General features: G+C 38.2%; 1 protein-coding gene across 3 annotated transcripts in view; it reads right to left on the bottom strand.

The window, feature by feature from the left end:
* Positions 1–16,028, bottom strand: part of LOC131426970 (nuclear receptor subfamily 2 group F member 1-B) — a 171,512-nt gene that overhangs the window by 66,404 nt on the left and 89,080 nt on the right. For all 3 annotated transcript variants that reach the window (XM_058589799.1, XM_058589800.1, XM_058589798.1), the window contains one exon: positions 14,775–15,317. In XM_058589799.1, the coding sequence (XP_058445782.1) occupies positions 14,775–15,317 (543 nt within the window). The remainder of the gene's footprint in view (positions 1–14,774; positions 15,318–16,028) is intronic.

Here is a 16,028-nt window from a genome sequence, read left to right on the forward strand (position 1 = left end):
TAAATAAAATTGTTTCAACGCACTTCACAGGCGATTCCATTGACACCAAGAATCCATCCAGGTCGGGACTCGAACATGTGAAAACTGACTTGCAAGACCAGTGCCCAACGCATTAGAAGTGCTACTTTAACTAAAATTTCCTGTGTATCCGGCAAAGATTGCTTTTATCGTATCAAAGAACGCTCAGTAGCAACTCTTCACACGACTGAATCAGTGCCATCAAAGGGAGACGGATATCATCGCAGCAACAAAAAAACCGGCATGGTTCATTTAACATAGAATCGACACCAGTGCGAGAGCGAATTTCTCTCGATGACCTGTCTGAGAATCAAAGGTTAGCTCGCTGCTGTGGGGATTCTCTCTGAAGCAACAAACGGTCGCTTAATCTCGTTTCGCGATCCGATTCTGTATGGGCAGTGGATAATTGCGATAGAATCATTTTACTATTGCCGCTTATTCTAACTATGTGCATATAACCTTTGTATAAGTTGTGTCTATGAAAATATATGTGAATGCTTCACACAAGGGTTTTGAAATATTGCAACCTAGTATGAGAATCTTCAAGTCGAATCATCGATTCGGTTTTCTGCGATAATTTTCAACTTGCGATTCTCTCTTGGTAAATTTCACACAGCACCAATCATTATCAGACTGTAATTTTTTTAAGGGCCGTGAAATACTCAGAGCATGAAGTGGAGCGAAGATATGAGAGACTCGAGTTCTTGTAGGATCTTCTACCGGATTTTTTTTTCTTTGCTGTGTCACTAACGTGACAGGCTAAGGCCAGTGATGGCCCATCTTGACAGTGTATTGTTAGATTATTATTTTATTTTATGTTTTAGATTCGATTGTGGTTTAATTCACATGTTTTTCAATTTTCATTTTTATAGGTTATATTTCCATTGTGGTTTTAATTTCGATTCTTTTGTTTATTTCGATTGTAATTTCTTTAACAGTGACTCCCGATGATAGTTTCGCGGCGTCGCAACACTGATTCACTCTAGAACGCAAAAAATCGCGAAAAATACACAAAATTCCATCGCACTAGTGCGAAACAATATCCTCACACGTTGAGAGCTCCACCGGAAGTCCTTCTACCGGATTGAAAATGTTGTATACAATATAGATAAATATGGAGCAGCTTCTGTCAAAGTTTCGGCAATCACCAACACTGCTATCCGGGATGCCTCGAACGGTTCTAGAATAAAATCTGTCAAAATCTGTATTATTTCCTAGAGTTATTGTACCAATAGTCATCTCATTAGTGGAGTCGCAATATTACTCAGCCGATGACTCGACTTTCAATCAACGAATTGTGATAAAATCGGATATAATATCTTTTCTTCGGCGCTAAGAAGCAAAGCCGTAGAAAAAATAGTTCGAAAATTGTTCAATACTGCTATTACAGCGACGCGAAAACTCGATGCGAATGCGTCTATTTTCATCTTACCCTTAAGGTCAATCTATCGAACAAAGGCAGCAGATCTCAATCTAACTAATGGTTTTCGTATATGAGATGACTACTGGAGCCGTTACCCTATTTAGTTTGCAACAACCAAAACTTGAGTCATGAAATATCGGAACACATTGTTTATTTCGCTATTAGGCTCTCTGACAGCTCACTTACAACCACAAATGCAAATGAGATTGGCTTGTTTTCATCGGGAAACGCATGCATTAAACGGTTTGGTGTCGACCGAAGTTAATCACGTCTGAATCGTATTTGATACTGGCATTTCCCGATGAAAACAAACCAATCTCATTTGCAGTTGTGATTGTAAATGAACTGTCATAAAGCCTAATAGCAATAAGACAGACAAAACAATGGGTCGTATGAATAAAACGTAGCATGCTTGAATTTCGGTAGTAAATGCTACATGTGGATCACGTTCCTGTCAAAAGCAGAGACTTTACCACACAACAACGTTCGAACATGTAGTATTTACTACAATTTTTCGGTAGGTAGCTCCAGAGGTTGCTACTCGTGTGTTTGCTGATAAAGTGAAGTAGAAAAATTAAAACCAAACCAAACGTGTTTTACTCTGTGTTTTTGAAAAGATACTACACACAAGAGACTTTACTACATTTTATTCATACGGCCCAATATGCGTTACGATTTCGGAACCAGGCCTCGGGCGCCACATTGATGTTTTCGACGTGTTAGTGGTTATTCTGATCGCATTTCACCTGTTAGCATCATGCTTAGTGAAAGTTTCCAAATGGAATCTAATATTCGAAAAAACTGAATTATTCATCATATGTGTATTTTTATTGTAACTCAGCTTGCGAGATAAAGGTACTTTGATTGGTTCCGGTTATGATTTTTTTACGTTTATTATAGGTACTTCAGATGAGTTTGTTAGAAACTGATAAAGTCTGCATATGTTAGATGATTCAGTGCCGTACAAAATATGACGAAATATTTATAAATAAATGCATATAGTATTGGCTGCAACGTCGCTAACCACATACTGTCAACCAGTGCAGTAAAACTTCATTCAAATCTGCATTGATGATAAAAAATCTGCATTGAAGCATAAGGAATTACGCTATAATAATTGCAAGAAAAAATGAACACAGGAGATGGAACCAGTAGTAGTGTTTACCGTCCTTGATATTCTCTTTTTAGGATTTACAAAAACTCTGGATAATGGTTTTACTTCGTGAAATAAAAACTTGCTTATTTAATATACTTTAATTCGATCATTATCCAAGCTTTAATTCATTCTGTCAAAATCTGTTAAATTTATTATTTTTTACGTTTCGTCTTCGACTCGTCAGTGCAGAGCAGTTCAAAACGAACTGCTTACTGCAAATACTTAAGGGGTTACACCACTGTAGACAAAAAAGAGAAGGACTTTTTTGGGAAATTATTTTGTGATCCAAAAAATGGAGTAATCCGAGTTTTGTATAAAACACTTTTTAATATGTATATTTAAGTACAAAAAAATGATAAGTTTTAAAAATTAGCGGCTTGGCGGCATTCCCGCGAAAGATTTTTGACGGCCGGAAACCTTTTTTTTATGAACAATTTTGTGATGAAAAAATGCGATTTTAGTTTCAAAGGGCTGCCATTGTACAGAAAATCAATTAATTAAAAAATCCCTACGTATCTCTGGGGAGATAACTATCAAAATATTCTGTAAAATTTTCGAATCGATTGATCAAGATTTACTTGACTTATGTTTCCAGCCGTCAAAATGGAGCACTTTCGCGGAAATGTCGCCAAGCCGCCATTTTGTTTTTTAGTTTTTAAAACTGATCATTTTTTAATGAAATCGGTTATGTGCCCAATGCACAAAAACGGCTTTTAGCCAAACCCCCAAATAATGTAAAATTTGTGTTCCTGGCCAAAAATCTGTAAAATAAAGATAATTCTGCATATATGGCAACCCCGCCTGTAGAATTTCTCGGTTGATTTTTCATAAGGCCGTAAGAACAAGTGAGAGTGATTAGGAAGATTTTCTTCAGCCCCCTGCTAAGACGTCATGAAACTGTGGCCAGCATCATTCTGCAGAAAAACCAAAACAATGAAGAAGAATGGCTAACAAAGAATTGGATATTACAAACTACTTGTTTATTCAGTACCCTTTAAAGCACTTCCCCGCAAATTATCGATCAGAATGTCATCACTACGATAAGGAAATTAAGATTTTACTCGAATTGAAATGCTCGAATGTTTGTTTACCATACTCTGAGCGTTCTGATTGCCCACCAAATGCCCCAGATGTTGGCTACGATAGCACTTGCTGGAGCGCCCTATCCTTGCCACCGGTCTGATTTTCTTGGATTTCACAATGCTGTTTGAAAGTCGAAAATTTCGGGTATCATGATGTGCAAAGAGTTGAGTGGAAAATGCTTGGTGATTAATAGAAGAGAAACTGTCACTTGCTTTTACGGCCTTCTGAAAAACCAACCGAGACTTCTACTTCGATTTTTTATAAGAAAAAAAGCAACAAACAACAAGCCTACAAGGAAAATAAAAACTACCTTTTATTTGACTTATTTTTACTTAATTTGGAGTTCTTTTGAATGTTTTGCTTCATTCGCTCCTTCAATTGTTGTCAAAATACAAAGAGCAAAACAACCCAACAGTGAGAGATTCGTTCAATAAGCTAAAATTAAGTAAACCGTATCCACCTGAAATTGAAGGGCGAAGGGGGCTTTTGCCCCGGGCGCACGGTTTCAGGGGGGGGCGGCAAAGTAATCCTTGGGACCTTTTTTCTTTGCTCGCCCAAGTCATCTTTCCGGAGATGGAGTTCAGCTTTGTTTTGTTTTGCTCACTCAACCAACGATGTGGGCGGCAAATCTCTTATTTTACCCCGGGCGCCAAATTTCCTCGGTACGCCACTGAGTTCCGAGTTCAATTCCAGCATGCAGGTTCTGAATTCTGGAAATGAATTTACCATTTAAATTCGGATACGGAGTTCAGGAAGTAACCTCTGAAACAAAGTTCAGCAATAAAATTCTGGCTCAGAAGTAAATTCTTAAATACTGGGTCGGGTTTAGATCTAAAATTTTGTTCTATGATTCAGATCTAGATATCATATCGTGAATGTTGTTCGAGAACTTTGGAGTTGAAATCCTGAATCAGAATTCTGTATACGGATTCCGAACTTGCATTAAGGTACTAAATTACACTCTTCCAGTTGAAAATCAGGATAAATATGTGCCTGACCACCTCAAAACCTTCGTCCAAGTGCGTAAAAAGCGTAAGGAATTTCACTTCCTGTTTCCAAGTTATATCAGACTGTTAAAAATTTAATCATAAACTGCTGATCATATTTCTGATGGCATGGAGAAAGAATTATGTTGTTGCGTTCAGTACAACTCGATATACTCACGATTAAGTTCTATTCATTCTTTCCATAGTATTCACGTCAAAACATTCTTATGTAGATTAACAATGAACAACTGTAATGTTATGGCCTGATTTGACAAGCTGTCACTACAGGGGAGCAGTGCTACAGCGATACCGAGACAAAAAGGTTGATTTATTCCTTAAGGACATTAATCAACCCAACTGCTCTCAAGTTCGCATAATTGAGAAACGTTGGGCATTCGTCAATCAGAAAGTAAAGAAGTGTAGAGAAGTAACTCGGGATGTAGTAGAGAGGGTGGACCACAATATTCGCTAAAGTTTGCCAACACAGTGTCCAAAATATGATGAGTGGTATTCGAAGAAAAGTTCGAATTATCAAAACCAAATCGGTGTTTTGTTGTTATTCTCTTTGTAAGGTGCAATAAATGACCTTCATTCTGACTACTCAACATTGCTATTTTACTAACATGGTTCCGACAAAAGATTTTGTTGAGTCCAAGTATTAAATGACTCAAACTTTAGTTCCGTTCGAAAACAGTCTTTTTTCAAACGCAGTTTGGTACATATTTGCGATCGGCAATTCAATTACTGCTTCACCAAATAACGCCATGATGTCAAACATTTCCTACGCGCATCAAATTCGAAACACTCGGTGGTAGAGCAAAGTATACAATGTCAAATGTCAAACAGACAGACGTTATGTTGTTTAAATGTCATGGTATCTGCTGCGGCTGCTTTCGAATAGCAGGCGGGGGTAGAATTAAGGTCAAACACATCCCCCTTCGTTTTCTTGAAGGTTACGATTGTATGGAGAAAATTAGAATAAAGGTTATGATGAAACTATCACCTCTAATGTGGCAGTGATAACCCGTATAAAGGGCGCTAAAATGATTATTAAATCGAAAGGATACTGTTATTGTTACGAGATATCCTAATATCCAGTTGGGTGTGCTGCCTTGATATGTAAATTTCACACCCCTGCCGCGTCGTCAAACCAAATGGGATCACATCTTGTGTGCGGGAATTAAATCTAGTCCAATGGATGGGAGAAGGGGAGGAGTACGGAAGTCATAGGATCTTTATGGCAGGAAAGGTCATCCCGAAGATTAGTTTACGATAAGCTGTAAACAAAACCGTTTTGTCCTGCTGGCGGCTACAGGTTTCGAGCTAACTTTTGGTGACTGAGGTTAGTCGTGTCGGGCGGAAGTGTACGCAAACAGCTCGGCTTGCATACAAACAGTTTAATTTATTAGTTTTAGCTATATCTTTCAGCACACGTTTGTCTCCAACCGATGGTGAATTGAGATGAGGAAGTGTGGGTTAAGGATAACATTTTAAAACTTTCTCGTTTGTTCTGCGATTGTCCTCGTACCAACCTCGGTTGGTCGGTCCGTGGACAGGTTTTACCTCCTAGGAGCCAATTTTGGGTTTACCAACAAATTAGTGCGACCTGTCTTTGAGATAAAGTTAAATTCAATTTATAGTCACGACGGCTTTGTGCATTCTAATTACATACTTTCTGGTCGGATTAGAAGAGGTGACACTATGTACTTTGAATTGTTTAGCAAAACTCAGAATAGGTTCATGAGAGCAGGTTTATGTCTGTAACATCGATTGTAGATTGATAAATATATCAACTGTTTCACTTATCATTGCGACAATTTTTTCCTTTGCCGAACCAACAGTGTTTGTATTTATAGTTTTCGCGCGTTCGAAGATAAAAAATGATAAGAATACAATGTGAAATAGTGTTTTTTTCTCTTGGCGTTTGACAAAACTGCTACTTTTATACTCGTGTCAATATCTATTCGATTAATCTTTCGAATTCATCTATGAAAAAAGTATGAACTCATGCAAAATGATGCACTAAAATGTTTTTACCGGGCGAATGATAGAAAATGATTTAGAATCATATTACTACCGCAGAGATATATTATTACCCAGAGAAATAAAAACCTTATGCAAATGATGATTATTTCCACCATTTTGTTATCTATTTAAAAACAAAATCTCATTTTGTGTAATCCGAATTTTGTTTGAAATAAGCTTTACAGTATGAAAATTAAGAGTTTCCAACTGTCAAACTGAAACAACCAAGTTTTTCTGTACAAAAATATGCTGAAAATACCTTCAAACCGAAGTAAATGACACCCGGAAATTCACAGTCGATCAAAGCAACCCAAAAGTATATTTGTATAAAATTCAACGTAGAATTTCAATTGAAATAATCTGAAATGTGATTGTTTCAACCATAGTTTTTTCTCCTTGTTGAGCGGTTTGTTTCATTGGTTTTTGCGTACAAAGTTGAAATGAAAATGGTGAAAAGCAAAACTGACATTTTTACCCGACATCGACGTTTTTAATGTCGCTGATTTTTCTCTCACACTATAAATGTGTTAGTGTAAAAGTCAGGCTACTTACGCTTTGATTATTTTTCCAGTAGTTTTGGTGAAAGCGGACCGAAGTGTATGATAATGATGATGATGATGACGACAAACAAGACCCGCCTCCACCCCCATGCATTTAAGAGCAGTTACAGTTACATTATCGTAAGTTTTAATTATTCGATCTATGAAAGTGGGCTAGCGTAAAACGAATTCAATGCCTTTAACTTTACATTTAGCTTTTTGTTTCTATTTTTAAGTGATTAGTTTATTTAATGTCAAATTAAATCTGCTTAGGAACATGGTTACGACATCGGAATAAGCTTCTTAATGTTTTATATTGAAACAATTGCAATTTTTGATATGATTTTATTCATTCTGTTCAATAAATCAAAAATTGTACCCATCTGTCAAAGTTTTAAATGGGCCTTCAATTTAATTTAACGCACGGACTTCATTTGTTAATTGTCGTCATCATCACCATTATTTTTAATACTGGAGCATCACAGACACTACATTTCAACTAGTAATTTCACAAATAAGAAGTACATGCATTACAAGTCTTCATGACATTTGACTTAAAAAGACTATTAACATTGAATGGAATTACAACAATTGACTTTCTGTTAAAGCAAGAAGCTGTTTAAATGTATTGCTGTATCAAAACGAGTCAACAGAGGCAAATCAATAGAACTAAGAGAGAACTCAAAAGAACAGGGGTTTTTCGCGATGAAAACAATTATTATATCCAAGCTAAGTTTTGCAATGTCATAGTGGAAACATATATTGGAAAAGCCAAATGAATGTGAAACGCATGATTTTTTGGAAAAAGATACGCTCAGGGACAGGACTCGAACCTGCGGTCTTAGGCAACCCGTGCACACTCAGACATTGCAAAACTGAGCTTAGTTATGGCGACCTTATGTCAAACCAACTCTTATTAACATGCTATGTCAACCTCACGGAACAACGTTTTTACGTCCGGCACGTGCATACGTTTCAAAAATGAAAGCCTTGAATTATTTTCAACAAACGGTGAAGTTCCGTTAACGCGGACAGAAGTTTACTGATCGTCTGAATCGTACTTAAAACTGTTTGAGGTTAGGTATTTCGAGTTGAAAACAAATTCGTTTGAAAATGGTAACTTAACATTTGTAATTGTAAATGAGCTGTCAAAAAGCATAATAAAATGAAAAAGGGTCATTATTTGGGTATATGAAAATCCTCTTAGTAAAGGGCAATTTTTTTCGCTGGTGTCTTTTTGGCAACACTGTTTTTGACATCGTGAATCGTGTCTTGTGTCCAGAGATGCCAGGTCTGCAGATTTGTTTGTAAATGTGCAGATTTCTTATGTAGTGCTGCGGACATTTTCTGTCGTAGACTTTTGAAAAACGAGTTTTTCGTAGAATTTCGTCAAAATGCATAGACTTTTAAAATAGCCTCGCCGTGAGTTTTTTGCTCGCCATATCAGTTTTAGGTTTCATACTTTGTAAAGAAATGAAGACCGCAGATATTTTTTCGGATTTACCGATTTCTGAAAATATTCGATTATTTTAACTGGCATTTCTGCTTGTGTCATTGTTAAACTTGTTCAGTTTAGTCTATGATTTAATTCTATTAGGCTCTCTGACAGCTCACTTACAACCACAAATGCAAATGAGATTGGTTTGTTTTCATCAGGAAACGCATGCATTAAACGCGGTTCAGACGATCAATCAACTTCCGCCGACGTCCAGATTATTTTTATTAATTTTTTTAGCCGAATATTGCTCACGTATCCGACGTTAAAATGTTCCGTGAACTTGACGTAGTATCCTTTCATATGAATTGCTTACAATTAATGTTGTTGTTCCGTAATCGTTCCATGCAGGTGATAGTCACTTTATGCTGCGTGTGAATCGCTTTTACATATTGTTTTGTTTTCATCAGGAAACGTGTTGGCCACCCAGTTTTCAGTAGGGTCACCGTTCATTTTTCACCGGGCATAGAAATCTCAATAATTCAGCGACGAAGTTCATTTCTGTCAGAATGGATACGTCAAGAATCAAAATTACCGCATATGGAGTGAAGCTTAGCCAGAAGCATTACAAGAACTACCAATACATCCCATTATTATTATTATTGCCATTATTCGTGAAATACCGGTCCATATGTTGTAGAGAGAGAAATAGAGTGCCAAAATCGGACCTTTCGCATGGGCCATATGAAACGGAGCCACGGCCAACATTTGCATGAAATCATCTTCAAACATTTAATTATATTGATTATTCTATCGATTCCAATAAAGATTTCAATAATTTGTACTTGTTTTGAAAATCAAAAAAGCACAAACTGTGAATTTGTACCTGTACCTCTACAAAAATCACCCTTTAGATATTATTGTATGTTAGTATGCGAATACAGAGAGAAAAATATAACAAAACAAGAAAATTTTTAAAATTTTCAAGCTGAATCTGAAGATTTTTATAAGAGAAAAACGTAAAAAAGTTGGCAGAATTCGCCAAGAAGCACGGACTAATGCCACATTACGGCATCAAAAATCGCTCATTTGCATTTCTGTTGCTTTTAAGACTGCTTAAATGCTTTTGGCAAAATATTAAAAGCTAGAAGACTTTCTTGTGTTCATAACTGGCTACTTTACTGCCTGGGCTGTCATTGTCAAAACTCTGATGAGTAATGTAAAGAGAAAGGCATTTGGATTAGGATAAGAGATTCGAAAAAGTATTGATATTAAAGGATTATTGTGTTTTATTAGCTAAAAGATTGTAGAGAATCGATCTTAAATAAAATTTAAACTGGGTGCCCTATGTTTTACATGTCATAGTATTTTGCGTAAATTGTATCCGAACATATTGAATATCGGGTAACAACCAGAGCTAACAAAAGGCATTTTCATTGACTCAAAATAGACGAAAATGACGAGAAATAACTGTCACTCTCAGCTTCGCTTGCAAACTATGAGAACGAAATCCATGTCCAGTCAACGACATAAGCGGGACAGTAGTTTCAAAATTGTGTTTTTTCTTTCATTTACCCTTTCAGTCATTTGCAGTTTTCAGTGAAAATCCCATAGTATGCAGTGCCAATATTCAACCGAAGCTGTCAGAATCGAAAATGACTGAAAAAGGTTCCACAATAACTTTTACATGTTGGTGCTCGAATTTGTAGTAGTTTTGGTTTCCAAAGAGGTTCTGGGATGTAATTACTTCGATTTGTCATATTTTAGTCACTATTTATAGCCAAGTGTCACAGATTTTCAATACATCGATGAAAGAATGAGAATTGAAATTCGAAATGAGTGACGTTGGCAATTATTCTCTCTCATTTTTTCAATGAGAAACGAAAATGTTTTGTCTCTCTGCGTTTGTTCTGGTGTCGGTCATTTACGAATGAGACAGTGAAATATTGAAATATTGGTTCTCAGGACGTGTGTACTAGTTCTAGATGCATAATTTATGCCAGTTTTAAAATTTAAAATTGGAAATTATAACAAAAAATACTGGCAACCCCAGAATATAATATGCAGGCTCTTTTTGAACTTAGCTCATAGTTTGAGTAGCGATTACTCAAATTCGCAAACTGCAACAATATGTCAAAATTTTAGGACAGATCTGTTTTTCTTTCGCAATTAATCAAACGTTACAGTAAGCGATGAGTTTTCAAACATTTGGCTGAAAAGTATATTTCTTGCAGAATTCTCGGAGAATTCATTCTCGGAATATTCTTATTGAACTTAAGAATACAAGAATACATCGTTTTTCGTTGAAACAATGGATCATCAATTACAGATGTTTTCAATAAAAATTTTATGGTTTCAATTATGCTAATTCATTCAATTTTGACTCTAAATCGATCAAAATGACACGGTTCTGAATCACTTTTTTGCGCTTCCCGTTCAAAGAAATAAGAATGATTTTAACTATAGGAATTCCATATATATATATATATATATATATATATATATATATATATATATATATATATATATATATATATATATATATATATATATATATATATATATATATATATATATATATATATATATATATATATATATATATATATATATATATATATATATATATATATATATATATATATATATATATATATATATATATATATATATATATATATATATATATATATATATATATATATATATATATATATATATATATATATATATATATATATATATATAAACAGAACGAAGCAGAATTTTTGCCTTTCTCATAAAGAAAGGTTATGCAATCACTTGAAAACCCGACTAGTGAAAATTGGCCCGGAGGGCCATGTGTCATATACCATTCGACTCAGTTCATCGAGCTGAGCAATGTCTGTGTGTGTGTGTGTATGTATGTGTGTGTGTATGTGTCAAATAATCTCACTAGGTTTTCTCGGAGATGGCTGAACCGATTTTGACAAACTTAGATTCAAATGAAAGGTCTCGTGGTCCCATACGGAATTCCTGAATTTCATCCGGATCTGACTTCCGGTTCCGGAGTTATAGGGTGAAGTGTGTTTAATATTGTACACCGTCACTTAGACCGGCGAAACAGAAAACGTAAAAAAATTTCTAAACTGGTCTCAAAACAACACAAATCGATAGTCATTATCGGTAGGCAACTAAACAAACCGATTCCGGCTTTCCTGGTTCCCGGTATCCGGTTCCGGAAGTACCGGAAATAGTGGTCATATATACCAAAATGGATCTCACTCACTTTTCGAGAAGAGTTTGTGTGTCATGTTAGTTGGTGGCCGTACGAACCGACTTTGATTATACCGGTTCTCGGCTTCCGGTGGCGGAAGTGCATATAATAGTGAACCCATTTCGTTTTCTTAAGGATGACTTACGCAATCAAAGCACTGTTTTATTCTGTATGTTATGCATAAACAATCTCTTGGTTTCTTTCAAAAACCGAAGAGAAAATTTTGAATAGAATACCACAATATTATATGTACATGAGAAAGGCATAATTACACCACTAGGTGGATTAAAACAGGTTTTTTATTCTGATATTTTGATATGCCAGTCGAAATCTATTTTTTGACTTTTTCCGCGTCAAATTTTGACAGCTTAGCGCAGTGGCGCGCTCTGACGCAGGGTAGGTTCCTAGCTGTGTTCACAGAAAACTTTTGATACGGCCGACGATTATTCATTCGTGACGCGACTTCTAGGTTGGGTAAAGTCATCGTTGTAAATTTAAAATTAAATTGCATTTCAATAATATTACTGCAAAACAAAAAAACTAGGTGTGAAAGGTCACACCGAGTGGAATCATTAGACTCCGCCGTAGATGTCAAAAGATGCACAAATATCTATACAGTAAAATTGATGACCACCGCGGACAGAGGGCTGACGCGAGTCCAAGTGCGACGACGTGTGAGTATTGCCGCAATAAAACATAATCATGACAATAATCGTAAACGTTGAAATTATTAATACAGTAAGTTTTAGCGGGGTCATAAAATTTGCGATTTTATTGCAAAGCAGGAAGGGGTTTGTTCCTACGGTGCACCGCCACGCGATTGAGTGTTTTGTTGGAATTTTGCAAGCGTTGAAGGGTGGATGAATAAGCGGGCGTGTTGAGTTGGACATAACCTGTCAAATTCAATTAAAGCAGCCTGGTCGTTGTCATTTCGTTAAAGTTGTTGATGAAATGTTTGATCGGTGAAAACTTTTGCACTGTTTTGACGTTTTCATAGCCGGAATAGTCAAACTTCGCGAGAAATCTGTTTCAATCTCTACGCGGTCCTTGTCAGTACCGCCTGATTGAAACGGTTTGAGTCGGAGTTTGTCTGATTTTCTAAGCACGTTTTTGCTTCTCGTCGAGAAGCCGTGTTGAAAGGTAGGATGTTGCTTCTGGATGCACAATCCGCAGAAGGCTGATGAAGATGAAAATTTCGCGCGAGACATGAATTCATGTTTCATGTCTGTTTTGGATTTTGTTTCGCACTGTGCTGTGCTGCTATCATCATCTCCAAGAGGGTTGTCGTGCATATTTCCACTACCTTAGCCAGATCTGTACACCGATGTTTGAATGACGGCAGGGCAAGGCGATGGAAAATAAGCGTGGTGGTGTTTATTTGGAATTTCTGCAAACATTCCTGCTCGTTTTTTGTTCAATGCACAATACTCGATGTTTTTCTTGATGTTGTTATATGCTGAGTTAAGGGCGATTCCAGCCTGAACTGGGTTCTACACGGGGAAAGGGGTAATCCGATTGAACAATTTGCTGGAAGGAGGACTAAGCAACCCGGGGAACTACGCAAATCATGAACTTGACGCGACGGTCTAGCATTCTATAGCCTACACATGCTTCTCGGAACGGGAACGATTCGAGGATGGATCGCGTCTGGTGCGATTTCGTCTACTGTCTACTCTGTCGTTACTACCGCTATTCAAGTTCGCTTGTTTGTGGAGGTTACCGAAACTGAGACCGAAACCATAAATGCTCTGGTTTTGGTTTCTAGCCTAGAGTGAAACAAGCGATTTAATACTGATTCCATACTTCTTATGTGTTTATTTTTTTCCCTTTGGTTTTACATCGCGCCCATTTTAAGCTACTGGTAACTAAGATACTAACGAATAAGTTAAATAAATAATAAATACACTAATACGTAATAACATAGGATCTATCCTTTCTTTCTTTACAATACAATAAATACACCATCGAACTTGTACAGTTAAATCTACGTTACATTACGGAGTGCTACAACGGTTCAAGTGTTGCCAGTCGACCCGTCGTAGCACCATCACACCAACTACTGCCTACTGTCCCGTAGTTTCTACCGTCTATTCCACGGGCTGTACGGGGAAAATTTGTACTCCGAGCTAGCGCTATGATTGAGGTACTTGGAACCGGACGTGCTCGAGAGACTACCGTTACCGTACGGACTAAAGATACCGGCCGTACCGAAGCCGGCCGCCGCTGCAGCGAATGGGGACGAACCGACTCCGTACGGGCTACTACTGCTCAGATTGACAAAATCGTCCAACGTACCGTGGTACGATCGGTTCGGGGTTGCTTGGAAGCTGAACAACGATGCCGGCAGTGGGGGTGTTTTGGACTGGGCACTGCTGCCGAACAGAGCACCCACACCGGCAGCCGTTAGGGAGTTACCTGTAGTGGCTTCGCCGCCAGCAGTGAGATTGTTGTTGGCGGCTTTGAGATCATTGTTGTTCAACGGGGTCGTCGAACTGGAGCTGACAGTGGCGGCGTTATCGTTTTGGCCGGATGTTGTAGAGGTCGTAACCGAAGGAGAAGCTAGCGAGGTTGGTGTAGCTTCGGACACGGCCACCGTCAGCGAACCAGAACCAGACGATCCCGACAGGTTGTTGAGCGAGGAGTTTCCGCTGCTGCTGTTCGTAGTGTTAAGTGAACTATTGTGCGATGAGCTGGTATTGTTAGTGGTGTTAGTGCATGATTGCGAGGAAGCGTGGTACAGTTGCATCTGTACCAGATGGATGAGATCGGATTCGGATTGCAGGGTTTGGATGGAGGAGCTGATTTTGGCGAGCAGGGCGTGGACATCTCCGAAGAGATAGTCCAGCATTTTACCTGTTGTGAATAGGACTATTGCTTTCAGACAGGAATACTCGGCCGAGTCTACGTGCAGCGCCTTCAGCTTTTCCACCTGTTCCTGGAATATCCGGATGTGGTCCATGAAGGCGACCACACGGTCGGCGGCCATAGGCGATGCGTGTAGACCGGCAGCCGCTAGCAGGGGCGCCACGTGTAGTGGCATCGAACACTGGGATGCATTCAGCACGAACAGTTCAGACCACACAAGCCGCAGTAGCGCAACCTGATCGGTCACCTGGAGATCCGGAAAGAAGGGTATGTTGCGGGCCCACTCGACGGCCGAGAACAGTAACCGGGCCGCCAGCTCGCAGATATTGTCGATACCCATGATGTTGTTGGTTTGCATACATTGCCCGTACCGGGAGGTGGGGTATGGTTCTGCCCTGAGCAGCAGTGAGATGTAGGAACTAAGATACGAGTGCCCGTTGAATCCGGCGACGGCGTCGCCGTTCGGTATCGAGTATTGACCGTACGGCAGCCCCGGTGGTTGCGATGGTGGAACGCGACCTCGTTGCACAGCTGAAAGGAAGAACAAGAGAACACAAAAAAAATGAGGTTAGAATGATTGTCACCGAGTGTAGCTTTTAAAAAGTATTTGAAGGCTGTTTTTTTTTCACCGGAGTACGCAATCGCCAGAATTGATAATCGACTCATTAGCAATTCAGTTGAATACTGAAAATCGATTAACGCATGCAAAGTGTTGTGTCAGGCCTTCCTACACGCTGGTACTCCAGTGAAGAGTTTGTGCCGTAGCTCAAACGACGAATGATATTGTAATTTCATTTCATTTACTTAGCCATTGGTTTAAATATTCATATTCTAAGGGTTTTATTTAAACGTTCGTCTCCACAACAACATCCACGAACCACTTGAGTGCTGCGCGCCGTTCAAGTCTAAGCAGGTCACCTCATCATACAATAGGGCAACGATAGTAAAAAGCAGAACTTACACAAGTTGTATTATGTTTTGTAATAGTCAATCCAATCGATCCCGGGATCGGTTTTTCTAGTCAGTTCGTAATTACTTCATTCGAACAAAAATAAAAAAACCGAACCACTTGGACTATGAGCTTGCTCAAGCAAAAAAAAACAAAAGAAAATACTGATCAGTAAACTAGTCACAGTATAATTTACTTTCTGCGCCTTATCAGTGTGATAAGAAACGTGATTATGGCCGCCCTTCGGGTGCCGCCATGTTTGAATGGCGAACTTTGACAGAAAACTGGGCAAA

This window comes from Malaya genurostris, chromosome 2 (assembly GCF_030247185.1).
Source record: "Malaya genurostris strain Urasoe2022 chromosome 2, Malgen_1.1, whole genome shotgun sequence".
Taxonomy (NCBI): Eukaryota; Metazoa; Arthropoda; class Insecta; order Diptera; family Culicidae; genus Malaya; species Malaya genurostris.